The sequence below is a fragment of the Ursus maritimus genome (assembly GCF_017311325.1).
Source record: "Ursus maritimus isolate PB19 chromosome X unlocalized genomic scaffold, ASM1731132v1 scaffold_X1, whole genome shotgun sequence".
In the NCBI taxonomy this organism is placed as follows: domain Eukaryota; kingdom Metazoa; phylum Chordata; class Mammalia; order Carnivora; family Ursidae; genus Ursus; species Ursus maritimus.
In genome coordinates this window covers 109366341-109382071 of record NW_024423319.1, presented here as the reverse complement: position 1 = coordinate 109382071, position 15731 = coordinate 109366341, and the positions used below count along the sequence as shown (strand labels likewise).

Here is a 15731-nt window from a genome sequence, read left to right as displayed (position 1 = left end):
TTTTTTTTTTTTTAAGATTTATTTATTTATTTATTTGAGAGAGAAAGCAAGTGAGAGCATGAGTGGGGGGAGGGGGAGCAGCAGGCAGAGGGAGAAGCAGGCTCCCCGCTGAGCTGGACCCCGGGATCATGACCCCAGAAGGCAGATGCTTAAACGCCTGAGCCACCCAGGAGCCCCCCTTTATATTTTTTCTTTCATTTCTACCTTTATCTAATCTTCCGGCTTCCCTCTTTCTTTAGGGTGCCTCTATCAGTTTCCTTCCCCTCCCTTCCATCTCCACTGCTCCATGATTTTTATCAATAATATTATCTTTCTTAGTGTTTACCTTCATGTTCTCAGATAGGCTTACACCCATGAAGAAACGGGGGCGGGTGTTGTGTCTGCTTTGTGAGGGGCTGAAGACAAGGCTACTCAGCGGAGTTTTTAATCAGAAATACATACTTAAAGATTCCTGTTTACAAAGGGATCACCTGGGAAGCCCTTCCTTCCAGGTTAGGGGGGCTGAGGCCAGGATGCTCTTGGCCGAGGGCAGGAACATCGGCCCTCTCCACAGCTGGGCTCTCTCTCCCCCAGGTGGCAGTGGTCAGAGCAAGGAGCACCCGGTGACGGCCACCGTTACAGCTGAACCCAGCCTGGCCTGCACCAGGCTGCTCTCGGCCTTTCTCCAGGGAGCTTCTCTGGTTGGAAACCAGACCCAAAGGCTTCTGAACCCTTTCAACCGTGTTCTGAGCACAAATCACGAAGGCAGGGGTGGGGGCGGCAGAAACACAGATGAAGAAGCTATTTTTGAGTGACTGGAAATAAAAGCTAAACACAGGTGTGTTCTGTGCAAGTGGAAATGTTCCCAAATCCACAAGAATTCTTTATAAATAAACTAAAAAACAAACCATTTGGATTGCCACATTTCATCCCAGTTTCCAGGGACACACACAAATAGTTCAGGTCTTTGCACATTATTTCAGGAACCGTGGAGGGCTTACAGGCACCCACTAAGGGTGTCTGAGTCATTTTCTAGAAAGCTACACGAAATGACAATCTAGGGCTAAAAATGAGGGCAACGCCTGCCCTGTGACTCCTGCCACAGCACAGAAAAACAGGACAAAGGGAAACCACCTTAGATGACTCTGAAAGAAAAACACCAGTGGAATTTGGGGTAAATCGAGAACATCTCCAGCCAAAGAAGTCGAATTTAGACAACAATGATTCAGGTATTTCATCTCAACTCATACATACAATAAAGAAGCATATCAAAATACACATGAAACAGATCATAGTGAAGCTCTTCTCTTTACAATATCAACAGCACATATTCATCTAAAGGAATTTCTAGGTGATCCTTTAACTCTGAGGAAGATGTGAGAATTTTCTATGACATCAGCAGGGTGTGACAGACTCAGACTACATTTCCCCCCACTTTTCAGCAAGCAAAATACTTACAGCATGTTTTTTCTCCAAATTCTTGCTGAAATCTCACCCACTGTCAATTCTGAGCTATTTTCAGGCAAATCTTCCACCGCTGTTACCCACCTCATATCATGGTGTTCCTGCCCCAGCGGCAAAATGGGCCCAGTCACAAGAGCCCTTCCTTCCCTGTTTCCGAGGTCAGAGAAAGAGCGGCCAAAGTCGAAGTGACAATTCATGTATACACAGCACCTTAGCAAATCCTCGAAGCAGCCCTGTGAGGTCTGCTTTCTGGCTGAGGAAACTGAGGCTCAGAGGGGTTAAGTGAAATGCCCAACGACACACAGCCATGAATGGTGTTGCCGGAATTCAAACCTTGGTTTCTCTGAGCTGGTAGCCTGCATGGCAATTGTCATTTTAAAATGCTTCCAAACAAGGGGAATGCTAGATCAAAGCTGGCAGATATTTTATGAGAATAAAACTCAAAACCTGCTGAAGGACAGGATGCCAAGAGACCTGATTTCACAGACCATATAAAATAATAATAAAAACAAAATTAATAGTGCACAGGGTGCGCTCTTAAGTAACAAGCTAAAAATGGGTCCAGGTACATAATGCAGCATGAGTTAAGACTGGTTGTATTTTTAGCTATTGAAAAACCAACTTAGTGGGTTGGCAGGGGGTGTCCTGGGCAGCAGGAACACGGCCTGGGTCAAATTAGGGAAGATGCACGAGCAGGATGGGGACATCCCAGGAGAGCTTGTAGAACAGTGAGGTGGACCAAGGCCAGGAAGCCAGACTCAGGCCAGAGCAGCCAGGCAAATGAGTGCCAGGAGAATCGATTGACGATAAAGGAGAGGAAAGTTGCTAAAGACTTTCACTGGAGCAGAGGGGTCCCCTGAGCAAAGCACCATCAGGGTGTGATAAAAAGAGGAGACTGGGGTGCTAGCATCCCTCCACCCCTGGACTCCCCAGGGTTCTCCTCTGGAGCAAGTCCCATGGAGGAAGCTGGGAGAGGAAGGAGACACAGACTCCGCCTGGGCCTGGCTCTCCCATGGACATGAAGAGGCAGGGATGCAGGAAGGCAGAATCGCTAGGTTCTGGTGCCACTGGGCTCATGAGGGAGGGCAGGGCTGAAGGAGGGGGAGAAAGAGTGAGAATGACACAGGCGTTCTTGGCCTGAGGAGCAGGGGCAGGGCATGGGTCAGGTCAAGGGGCCAAGTGTATGGCAAGGATAACAAGGTCACGTTTTGCAAATGTCATAATACACTCTATAAGCTGCTTCAGTTTCTAAACTGCGCCTAATTGCTTAAAGCTTTGAAAGCTGAGACATCGGGCACAATCCCCCGGACACTCCTGAGAGCAGCCTTCCACAGCCTTTCTCCCGGCCGTGCGCATGGAGGATGGAACGATGAAAGAGTCTCCTTCTGACTAAGCTCTTTAGAAAAATTTAATTCTTTTTATCAGACTGGATCTCAAGCCGGTAAGAACAAAAACATCAAGATGCATGTGTTCTCATCATATGTAATCAAATGACAAGGACAGGAATATACTATATTAAGGTAGAAATAGATGTATTCAGATAAGAGACCATCTGTGGTGGGCTTTTCCCCCCCAAAACCTTATTAAATATTATTGATACATCTGGTTTTCAGTTAAAAAGAGGCTGCCCCCCACGGAAAGAAAAGAAACACAAAAACAGTAAAGTGCCCCGTCCCCCATTGCAAAGAATGGGTTACTGTGGTCTCTGGTTGCTTCATCGTCACAGGGGAAAGAGATCTACCCCTTTCTCTGTAGGATTAAAACGCAGTATCTGTGCTAATTATCGAAGTATTCGTATTATGCTTTATACCTATTTAACAACTTCTTTATTTGGAGTGTTTCGTGAAGGGTATGGTTCAAAATAGGAAACGTGCCTCGCAGAAGCCGCCTGAAAGGATGAGGGGAAGGGTGGGAAAGAAGAGAAGAATCACTTCTGCCTCCCTGGCAGAAAGGAACAAGAAGGGCTGCATCTTACCCTGTTCTGATTTCCTCCTGCCACAGAAAACACTTAGAGAAATACGCTAAAATGAATGCAGGGAGAACAGCTTACAGGTAAAACAATGGGCAAGTTCTTGTCCCCTCAGCAGCGCTGGGAGTAGTTTGCTATTCCAGAAAGGTGTTCTTAGCACTGTCTAGCATACCACTGTCATATGGATAAGGCCAGCTCTCTCCCTAAAATAATTTGATCTTTGGTGAGCTGCTTAACCTCTGGGGTCATTAATTCCCTGGCATCTCTAGCCCAGGCTCTTAAAACACACAACTTCTACAACATTTCTTAAAGGTAAGTGTCGCGGACTATAAAGGCAAATCGTACCCATCACTGTATGGACACACATGGGGGTGGGGGAAGGGGGGCAGGCAAACACCGTGATCCCCTCCCTCTCAGTAATGGCCACAGGAGCAAGACCCCGGGCCTACCTCCCCCACCCTAACCCCTGTTCTCTCTCCCCTTTCCCTGCACTCTCCACCCTGCCAGTGCTTTCTAGCCCTGCATGAGCACAGGCAGCCATGATGATCCCCAAGTCACGCTTGTGCCAAGAGCGTCACGCATTCCCTGCCACTCACTTGGACCTCAAAATAAAGCCACCTTACACATCTTAAAGATGGCTCTAGCTTTTCATCATATTCGACCATCATGAGAATCCAGTATCTCAAACAAAACGCCATATATTCTAAGAATCATTTAAATAATACATTTTTCAACCGCCTACTTGGTGAGTACCATTGCATGAAAGCATCAATAGTACACGGTCCAGGCTCTGTTAAGCTGTATCACCTCACACAGATTTTATAGCTCTCTGTGTGTTTACAGGGCTCTGCCTGTAATGATAATAAAATCATCCAACCTTCTTAGCCCAGACAAGACAAGCAAAATTCTCTCAGGCATGCTACCTGTCTTTGATCTGAACAGCACACATTCTTTATGCGCTTGCTGCCTGTGAGGCATGACCTGCCTTTTTAAAGCCCCTCTTTGGATACCTCATGACACAGCTTTACAGCCAGGGTTGCTGTGCAGGGCGGGCTCTCCAGCCAAGCAGGCCGCCTTCTGGGTTAGACATTCCAGGATGGAGTTTTCCACCGGGCCATGCCAGTCTGCAGCTGGCTCCGAGGCCAATAGAATCTATTCAGTTTTCAAGTTCGTTCATTCACCTGGATACATTGGGCTTAGCCTGATCAAGAGGAAAGACGTGAGATTCTTCCTAGGAAGTTCAGGGAGTGAAAATCAAGTGTTTCAAGGCCTAAAACAAAAGCTTGCACTGTCCAGTCAACGTCTCGAAGCGGTTCGCAGTTTTAAAGGCAGGAGGGAACCCTTGCTTACCTTATTGATGAGAGTCACTATATCTCCTTCTTTGATTGTCAATTCATCGTCATTCTGTGCCTCATATGGAAATATTACTTTGCAGTAATCCTTGGCTGTAAGAAGAAAAGAAAACACAACATTTACAATGCTTCAGCTAATGAGCTGGCCCAGGAAAAGATGCCCTCTCTCATGCTAACTTCAGGGAAAAGCACACTTAACAGATAGGATACGACTGCATAAAGAAAGGGTCACCCTCAGGAGACTACCTCAGATTGCTCATTTGGGGCTCATGCTTATTTATTCTCTTCATTTTTCTCCCCTCACAAATCATGTGATGTCATCAAATGCCATTGACTGCTTTGTGTCTCTCAGGCAGAAAAGCAAAAAGGTTTCCTTGGTCTCCGGTGAATATTTTATGTACTCTTTATTTTATATACCATTTTATATACTCTTTGGGTGCATGCATAAGCAGACATAATCTACACAGAGCAAAAAGCTTAAATCCCACCCTCACTGCCTCCTTCCACACATCACTAAATCAGAAACAGGGTATCGGTGTAATGTTACAAAGCTGACACGGTACTCGAAACAATAAAAAAGACCCCATTATGGTACATCTCCCGAGACAGGTATCTGTATGTGAACGTGTGTCAACCACAAACAGCCAACAAATACCCACTAAATGTTCTTTATACACATGTGTATACTGGGGAGATAAACTTGTTCAAACACGTCCCACGGCCTCTCTGTGGGAACCTGCCTATTTAGGTGGGGATGTTCATCAGCAAGGATGTACACCAAAGAGAGAAAAACACTAAAGCCACTGAAAACCAGTTCAAATGCGCCATCAGTGATATGCTTTTGAAAGTCTATCCAATGTTAGGGGTGCCTGGCTGGCTCAGTCAGAAGAGCGTGTGGTTGTGAGTTCGAGCCCCCATGTTGGGCATAGAGACTGCATAAATAAATAAATAAATAAATAAATAAACAAACAAACAAACAAACAAACTTAAAAAAAGAAAACCTATCTGATGTCAAATCTTCTCCATTTACACAAAAGCACCAGTTTAGAAGAGACCAAAAGCATTCGTCAGGTAGCCGGGAAAGTAAAACTTGGAAAAGTGGGGTTCAATGACTTAGGACAGAAGGTAGAAAGAAAAATTTCAGAGAATTAGTATCTACTGGGACAGGCATTTATTATTCTCCAGCTAAGTCAACAATTGTAATGGCTTTGAAAGGCCTTAGATATTTCCCAAGGATCAGGCCGGTTGCAGCAGACAGATCATAACTTAGAGCTATATACACAAGTATCAATCATACCGTCCCTAGCACAATTTATACGACTGAAATGTGGGGGGCTTATTATGGTTAATGTCACATCAATCAAAGAGAGTGATGTACAAAATAAAGGCAATAAAAAGATCTGTAATACAGACACACTGTGGTCTCGGGTTGGTTCAGATATGACGGGAGGGCGGGGAGGAAAGAGGGAGAGGGGACAGGGAAAAAGAGGGACTCACTTTCTGTGGCAAATGTTTTTGCTTTCTGTCCAACAGACAGAGCATATTAGTAACATCCCCTATCCTAGTGTTGGAAACCTTCTATCTTAGGCACTCTGGGCCCCTGAAGCCTTTTGCTCATTAAGCCGCGCTGAGGGGCACTAGTTCTAAATCCCATCAATATTAATCTGCCTAAAGATTCCTAGGTCCACAGAGTTACTAACGTTTCATCTCTCTTTAATTAATAATAGCAAACCTCCCAAATTCTGAATCAGCCAAATATTCTAAAAGGAGGGAAAAAGTTAAGCATCTTTAAATTGGATAATGACAGCTCTTTACCAATTTTCCTATTGACTGTGCTAGTGAAATATGACTCCCCAACCTCAAAACTTATAACACTGAAACAAATAGAGCATTATTGAAGAACTGCCCTCAGAGTCCCAGTTTGAAAAATAATTCATTGGATCGAAATCATGGAAATATTTTACAAACAAGATAAGGCACCTGTGGTCAACAAAGGAAAAAACAAGCATTGTTTCTATTCCTTTCCATCAAAAAAGTTCATTAAGTGTGGTAGACTTTGGTTCACAGGAGCCATTCCCCATTCTCTTCTCAGTTCATATAATCCTGCTGCAATCAGGTATTACATTTGGGAATAGGGAACCACCCACAGCTGTAGAGATGAGTGAGATATGTCTAGGCAAATACTGTTAATCTCACTCCCCTTTGTTGGTGATTGGTTTAGGGTTGGACATGTGATCTACCTCCAGCCAATGAGATGTGAGAGGAAATCTGCTGGGGGTGGGGAAAGAGGCTGTTAGATTTTGTTCCCTGATTTAAAAAAGGGTTGTGAGGAAAATAGTTGCCCCTGCCTTTCTGCTTTTAACACTGTTTCATCCTTATTGGAAGACAGTATAGTGTTTGACACTGTTGCAGTCATATTTCAACCATGAGAGGAAGGCCAAGAAAATCAGAGAGGAGGGGACTCTGAGTCTCGACACCATTGAGATGTCTACTGAATTAACCAATGTCAGGGGGACTGTCTCTGGATCCCTTGTTACATGACTCCATAAAACTGTATTGCTTACCACTACTTTGTGGCTGCATAGGTATTTATCACTCAAAGCACAAGGCACCCTGACATGAAGGAACTCAGTAGAAGAGGACACTTCCAGTTACCTCCCCTGAAACACTTGACTATAACCTGTCTCCACTTAAAAAGCCTCTTCCTATGCATCTGTGTCACTCCCTCTCCCCCTATCTCTTCTCTTGCTACCTCAGGAACTGGCCTATAGCAGGGGGTCAATAAATGACCGTGGACTTGACGTGTAACCAACATAGTGAGAAAATATTTATAAAAAAGTGCCAGTATGCCTTTAAAATGTTTCACGGGGCCATTTTGTTTTCTGCCCAGTTTCGCTATTAGTTAAGGAGGGCAGGTGTCCCCTTGACTTTATTTTTTTAAACAGCTTTAATGACATATAATTTTTATACCAGAAAAATCACCCATTTTAATTGCATGGTATGAATAGTTCTAATAAATGTATATAGTTTCATGACCGCCAACATAACCCAGTTTTAAAACATTCCCATCACATATGCTATTTTATGTGTGAGGCATTAGACACAGAATTATCTGGAAGGCACCAATTTCAGATAAAAGGAGGAGATACGGGTACCAGTGGCTACTGTCAACTACCATTGTCCATGAAGCAGGTTTTGACATCATGCTCACCCCTTTTTGCATCCTCATAACCTGACACAGCTCCCATTCAATGTTTCTTGATCCCCTAGTGATACCTACAAAGTGGAGGAAAATTTGAGGGACAGCTAAATAGGAGGACAGTGTCTGGGCCAGGAGTCAGGACAGGCAAGACTAGGTTCAATCCCAGCTGGGCTGTCCTGAGCATAAGATCTGAGGCAACTACACAGTAGCTTTGGACCTCAGTGTCCTTAGGTATAAGATGGGAGACTGGCCAACGAGGGACGAGAGGGCAGTTTGGTTAACACTTTTTAGCAAATTTCAACTTATTCCAAAACTCCAATACAAAATTAAAAACAGAGCTGCTCTGGTTATATTAGAGAGTGGGGCTGGCCCATCTCCCACCCAGGCCCCCAAAATAATCTCAAGGAAGCTCTGGAGGCTCCAAAAAACACACAGGACTAGACTGGAGTTCTGGCCAGCTCTGACAGTTCATGGCTCTAGTCACAGGCACTGTAACTCGGAACACGCCCGATCAAACATGGCAACCATAGGCTCACATTTTAAGTTATCATGATATATTTGAAAATAAGAATTTGTTTTTACTACTGAGGTATTTGGGCCCTAATTCAGCAGTACTGGAAAAGAAAAACATGCTGTCAGTTTGGATGTACCAATGGTTTTAAGATACTAAAAAATAAGAAGTGAAAAAATGGATTAGCTCTGAGACTATGATTTTTCTAAAAAAATTTATTTATCTATTTGTCACAGAGAGAGCACAAGCAGGGAGAGCGGCAGGCAGAGTAGGCAGAGAAGGCAGAGGGAGAAGCAGACTCCCCCCTGAGCAGGGAGCCCGATGCAGGACTCGATCCCAGGACCCTGGGATCATGACCCTAGCTGAAGGCAGACGCTTAACCGACTGAGCCGCCCAGGCCTCCCTGAGACTATGATTTTAATTTCCTAGTATATGGAACAAAGACGTTCCCTACTTTAATTCAAACATTTATTGAGGCACCACCATGAAAAAGACATTGTCAGTTCTTGGGCCTGTGATACGCAAGTCACTGCCCATTGCACCCTCGAGTGGAAGTGACAAACTAATGCCTGGGGAAAGGCAAGGGTGAAAGGATGACAAGAAGAAAGGACAAATGCTGGAAGAAGCACAGACTCACTCTGACGGGATATGGCCGTGGTGCTGCCAAGGAAGGCACGACTACATTCAGGAGTGAGTTTGCAAAGGAGGAGGCATTTGATATGTCTTGAAAGAAGACTATAATTCCAAATGCTTTTTGGATGTGGGAAGATTAGAAATTTTAAATGAGTAGCAGATAGAGATGAGAGTAAGGGAATGAAATGAATTTTTGGAGGCAGGCATTTTCCATCTATTCATCAATCAGATGGATTTAATTAGTTCAAGATCAAATAGACATGAATGCCCATATGCACATAAAAAAATAAAGGCACAAGTTATCCAGCAATTGAGATGAATTTGTCTCTATTTTTTTAGAAAGATTTTTTTAAAAAACTGATGGATTAGCCTAGGACTGAAATCCTAAGTCAATTCTTGAGTATTTTTGTCTCTTTTTACATTTATGTATTTATTTTTAAGTAATCTCTATAGCCAAAGTGGGGCTGAACTCACAACACTGTGATCAAGGGTTGCATGCTCTTTCGACTGAGCCAGCCAGATGTCCCTGGCTTCTTTGTCTTAGAGTCCTTTAAGAATCTGATAAAAAAACAGTGATTCCCTCTTTCCAGAAAAAGGAAAAAAAAAGACACATTCAAAGTTGCAGAGAAAATGTTGTGTAGGATATCAGAAGGTTCAAGGGCCCTGAGACCTTTGCCTAATTCCAAATCAAGATCCCCTATACTAATTACTGATTGGTATTCCAATTTTAAGAAACTTGTTCTATTAAAACCCCCAAGAAGTCCGGTCATGATTCACATCCCCCCCCAACAAAAAACACATTATTTCAATCTCTAAACTTCTAGAAATTTACATGAGATTAAAAACAGACCATTTAAGAAATTGAACTCACATGCCCACAGCCCATGACTCCATTCAGATGGTTTTATAATCTATTCATATAACAAACAAACCAACCAACTTGAAAAAGTACCCTCAGCTTAAAAAGAAAATAACAGCAGAACAAACAGAATAAACATATCAGCAAGCAGAACGTATACACACACACACACCAAGGAAGTAACATTAAATCCAGGACAATTCTCTGGACTCAATTTTAGGACATGAAGATTAAAATCCCATGTGTCACAGAGTCTGGTAGGAAGCCTTCCAGAACTTCCAGCAGTGGTGGAAAGTACCAGGCCACCCTTAGAATTCTTTTCCTTTGGATACCAGAACAAAAGTATCAAGCTCAGTGTTTCTACTTCCACCAACATCAAAACCTAAAGTTCTTTCATTAAAGTGACAAACATTATCTGAAGCACTACGGGTTCATAATCACTTATCCAGAAGCCCTGGGGACAGAATTTTTTAGATTTTAGAAAGGAAATGTATTGCATCCATACAATAGATAACATCCTCACACCTGGGGTCTGGAGCTGCACCCAACCATCAAATACATTAAGATTCTGCAGCAAATGGAAGATTTGTCCCCCCAAGTAGGATAAATAAAGACTATATAAATGCATGTTAGTCCAAGACAAGTTTTATCACCCAACAAGTACTAAAAACCTTTTAGTTTTCCAGCTTCTTGTATTTTGGAAATGCAATAAGGGTATGGACTTGGGTCATATTCTGGGGGAAAGAGGCTAAGTTAAATAAGACTGATACCTGGTTCTCAAGGAGCTTATAACCGAGGAGAAGGAATGAGGCACAGCGCTCCTGACAGGCAACAGCGAGGGAAGGATAAGAGTGATGCCTTCAGCTTAAAGCATCAGAGGGTCATGAATGGGGAATCATTTCCCAAAGGAAAGAGTCAGGCTCCCTTCTTAGAGGCATAAAATGGCACCGGGCTCTGTACAATGTTCTAGGACTTTGACCAGGGGAGTAGGAGTTGGTGGTGGTAGTGGGGGGTGTTCCCCATCAATTCCTGATGACAAGAATGATGTGGGGAACCTGTTGCTTCTCTGCCTTCCCAGACTCCCTTCTTTGGGGGTTGCCATCAACAGGTCTGAGGTGGGAGCAGCAATCCACAAGCACCCTGGTGACTCTCATCAACAGGGAAGCTCAAGGAACAGTCTACATCAGTGGTTCTTACGCATGAGCGGGCATCAGCATCAGATGAAGGATGCGTGAAAACAGAACCCCTGAGCTTCCTGATCCTCTAGGGCTGGGCAAGGCCTGGGGATCTGCATCTCGAACAAGTCCCCAGGTGATGGTGATGGTGATGCTGATGCTGCGGGTCCAGGGACCACACTGTGAGGGCCAATGATCCAGCCATGGGTATTAGCAAATATTCAATGCTAGAAAGAAGCAAAACAATGGTGGGGACCTGGAGGGTGGGCCAGTGTGGTGGCGGTGCCACGGCTGGGCATGCTGCATGATAGATGTAGACAGAAAATCCATTCCTGGGTCGGTTTGAGGATCCGGGGCTAGTGGGGAGGGCTGGAGAGAACCCTACACTTGTCATTCATTCAGTAAACATTAACTAAGGTCCACTGTGCGCCCAGCAGCAGAGATGCAGCAGTGCCCTTGCAGAGCTGACCACGGTCTGCACCAGCAGTTCGCAAACGGGGCTCGTTCGCTTCCCAGGGGACACTGGCAATACCGGAGCCATTTGTGGTCGTCACAGCGGGAGGGGGCGGTAACAGGGATTGGCATCAAGGGTATGGAGGCTGGGGATGCTACCAAACACCCTGTAACAGACACGGAACAGTCTCCACAGCAAAGAGTGATCTGGTCCAAATATTAATAGTGCCAAGGTGGAAAAACCCTGGTCTACACTCAAATTCAGACAGGGAAACGAAACACAAGGCACACCTCACTATGTTGTCAACTTGAGCCCCATGCCTGCCTCCAGGAAAAAGCTGCCAGCGACCCCAAATCACAACGACCGCCTCTAATCCTAGGTGCCGCTGGGAATTTGACTTTTGCATTATTTCACAACTATGAATTATGGCATTTTTAAATCTCTCGCTTTAAAAGGAAGAATTTTTTTAAAAAAGGAAAAGAAAAAAATCTGACAAGCAAAGCCTTTCTGTCTTCTAGTCCAGAGCTCATCACCGCTCCTCTCGGCACTTTCTCTTCCTCAGGTGAGGGGAAGCTCTCAGTCTTTGGGAGAAAGGAAATCCACAAGGATAACACCAAGGGAGTTAGCTTTAATCCTCCAAGAGGACTGTACTTGAAAACCAGGTCTTCAGCAGCCTGGGCAGCCTGGGCACCCTCCCAGGGAGAACCCCACTCGGAATCAGGACAGCAAGGTCTGTGTTGGAGGCACTCGATGCGACCCTGGGATGCTGAGCCTGAGCGCCTTAGGACACGTCGAGTGTGGGGTGCACTACAGCACTGAGCAGGACACTTGTTTCAAACTGGATGTGCCCAAATATGAGTTTTGGGGGAGACAAGTGAGCCAAAATACCTCCCCTGAAAAGGTAGCATGAAAGAGCTCCCAGGTAAGGCTGGGGGGGAAAACCAACATAAGGAAATCGACCCCTTTCTCTGCTATTTAAACATGTGGTGAGAAAGCAAAAATTAGCTCAGAATGAGAAAGTAAAAATCTGCCTGGCCATTCATCAGGCTGGTGTACCAAACGCAGACACAGCCAGCTGTGAAGTGAACAGGAAATAGTATTTCTCCCAAGCACGCGCTGCAGCTGGAAAGGGTCCTAACACCCCCTTCTCCGAGTACTACTGCTTTCTTAGTCCCAGAGAAAGTTTGCCCTCTAAACCCACAGACTCTCAGAAACTTTGCTTTTGTTTATATCGCATCAGTCAGAATGATATGTTCTGCTCTTTCCCCCCACAAAGATTTTATTTATTTATTTATTTATTTATTTATTTATTTATTTATTTGCAAGAGAGAGCAAGAGCCTATGAGCAGGGGTGGGGGGAGAGGGAGAAACAGGCTCCCCGCTGAGCAGGGAGCTCAATCCCAGGACCCTGACATCGTGAAGCTAAAGGCAAACGTTTAACCAACGGAGCCTTCCAGGTGCCCCTGAAATGTGCCACTCTTGACTGAAGGAACGAAGTCACTGTGACACAGAAAAGCAGCCTTGATTCCCCCACACGAGTGCAGAGCCTCACTTAAAAGAGTTCTGAACACAGCGCTACACACTTATCTCCACTTGGTGGTTCCCAAAGAAACGACCTGGGTGCACCTCCCAGTACAGACCTGATGTTGACCCCTCTCCACACAGCCCCTGAGTTGCTTGGAGCCTAGCAAAATACTGCTTCAATTACACTTCACTGCATTCCTCCTCCTCCAACCTGGTAACTACTCCTTTTTGTTTGGTGCAACAGGGCTGCACAGGTTCTCCTATGTGGTCTCCTCGGTGCAATGAGCCAATAAACCTTTGTCGGACAACGGTTTGTGTTGGTGCTCTTGGGCTGATGGGTCCAGAGCAGGGACTAGAAAGAACGAAGGGTCTATCAAGCCCCATGGAACACTGGCAACCACTGCTAATCCCTCAGAAACCCCAAACAAGCTCGAGGGTCCTATGTGAACAAATGGGTCTTTTTCCAACTGGTGACTGTGAACTTGAGAAAGGGGACCCATGGCTACTATGCCGCTTTTACAAGACTCTGTCCAATATAGAGCCTGGTTAAACTGTAAGTCATTTCTAATTCCCCATGTGCTCAACCATCACTTGTTATGTGCCCAGTGAGTCCATAGCACCTTTCTGGGATGTATGGTGGGGATATCGAGTAGGAGATATAGCCCCTGCCTTGAGGGACCAATGATAGCCACACGCCACCCTGTGTCGCCACCACAGGGGACAACTCCTGAGAAGTGAGTCAATGAACAAAGTGATCAGAAAGGTGGTACAAACGACCAGGGATGGAATGAGGGGAGGTCAGGCAGGGAAGGCAGGTTTAGCCTTTGCCCCATGGTCATCATTTATTACAAAGCCTGATGGGCCTTTGTTCAAAGTATATCAAGGATTATCTTTTTCCTAACTCTCCTGCTCAACTGGTCCTCCAAATCTCTGAGACCGAACTGTTTGTTCAGAAAGATGCTAAATAGCCATTTTTCCAGGCTATTTTTCTATCCCACAGAGGCCACAAATCCACATCAATTGTAGTAAGAATTGGGGAAATTCCAGATGTGGTGGGCTGGAGGAATCTCAGGGTACTTCATTTATGAATATTTAGACAGTTTCCCTCGTTATGAAAATCATGGCAATCTGTTCCCCAGCATGTGTTTCAGATGAGTTTCAATATCATAAAAGCTTTACTGGGGGAGGGGAGATGACGTTAGTTGTTTAAATGAATCCTGATCAGCTGAGTTTCACTTTCCCTCAGGAAAGACCCATCTACATGACCATTTTTTGAATCATCGTAACTTAATCCTTTAGTCTGCCGAGGACAGAGATGTATGGAAGGGACTTCTCTCCTCTGAACGGCCAGGCAGTGGTTGTTAGAGATCTGTCTGCTAACCAGAAGCCCTGCTCCCAAGCTCAGGGTCATTTCTAATAGTCAGCACTCTGTGTCCTTCCACCCGAACATGGGGGTTGCATCAAAGTCTGAAAGCAGCAGAATGTTCCCAATGCAGGGGGCTTTTTAGTGGACTTAGGTGCTTCATGGAAATCAAGGGAGAACAAACATCCCAGAATTTGCTCTTGACAATGAAAGCCAGAAAGTAGGTGGGTGAGATTAATTGCAGAAATTCTTGCTCTGGGTCCATAAAAAACATCTGTCAGTAAACATCCTTCAAGCCTTTGCTGACGTGAGAATTCTCCTTCTGACCTGCTACCCACTCACACGCATACTTACACCTATACCCGGTGACAACTCCTATTCCTACTGAATTGTTCCCATCTTCCTTCCGCCTCTCGCATCCGGCTGCTCAGTTCTTTGAACACAGAAACCTTTTCCTCTGAATCATAAAGCTTTTGGAATTGAATCAGAGGATGAAGATGCTGGGAGCAGACTCGGGGGTTCTCTCTAGCACAGCCCTCTGACTTCACAGACAACACAGACAATGAAGAGCAAGGCCAGAGAAATAAAGTTATTGGCCCAAGGTCATACAGCTAGCAAATAACACAGCTGGTCCTAGAATCTGCACTGTTGGCTCTTAGCCAAAACACACCACCGAGCCTCTGTAAAAACACTCGTCATTAACAACCCGTCCCCTCACCGTGATGCTTCCAGAGAGCCAGGTGGATGGACGTAATTAAGAGATACTTGTAGGACAGAACAAGTCTTGGGCTAGAGCCAGGATCCTCCCACATGCTTGAAGGAACTGAATATTTGGATCTGTGTTAGTACCTAGGCCCAGGAAGCCCATCTTAGATCCCAGAATCACTCTCAAACTACACTGTCCAGTACGGTGGCCACTAGGCACTTGTGGCTACTGAACATTTGAAATGTGGTTGCTCCAAGTTAGATGTGCCATGCATATAAAATACACGCTGGATTGTGAAGACTCATATAAATAAAGAATAAAAATATCTCACTTGATAATTTTATATGGGTTGCATGTTGAAAATATAATATTGGGGATATATTGAGTTAAATAAAATATATTTAAATTAATAAGTTTGTTTCTTTTTAAAAAATGTGGTTACTAGATAATGTAAAATCATGTATGTGGCTCACATGATATTTCTATTAGGCAGCACTGCTCTAACACACAGCTACCTATCTCCCCCGGCCCACTTAATCT

The 15731-nt window shown here is 44.7% G+C and overlaps 1 protein-coding gene across 5 annotated transcripts in view; it reads right to left on the bottom strand.

Annotated features, from left to right (window-relative positions):
- Positions 1–15731, bottom strand: part of SH3KBP1 (SH3 domain containing kinase binding protein 1) — a 334252-nt gene that overhangs the window by 81725 nt on the left and 236796 nt on the right. For all 5 annotated transcript variants that reach the window (XM_040633668.1, XM_040633661.1, XM_040633671.1 and 2 more), the window contains one exon: positions 4763–4857. In XM_040633668.1, the coding sequence (XP_040489602.1) occupies positions 4763–4857 (95 nt within the window). The remainder of the gene's footprint in view (positions 1–4762; positions 4858–15731) is intronic.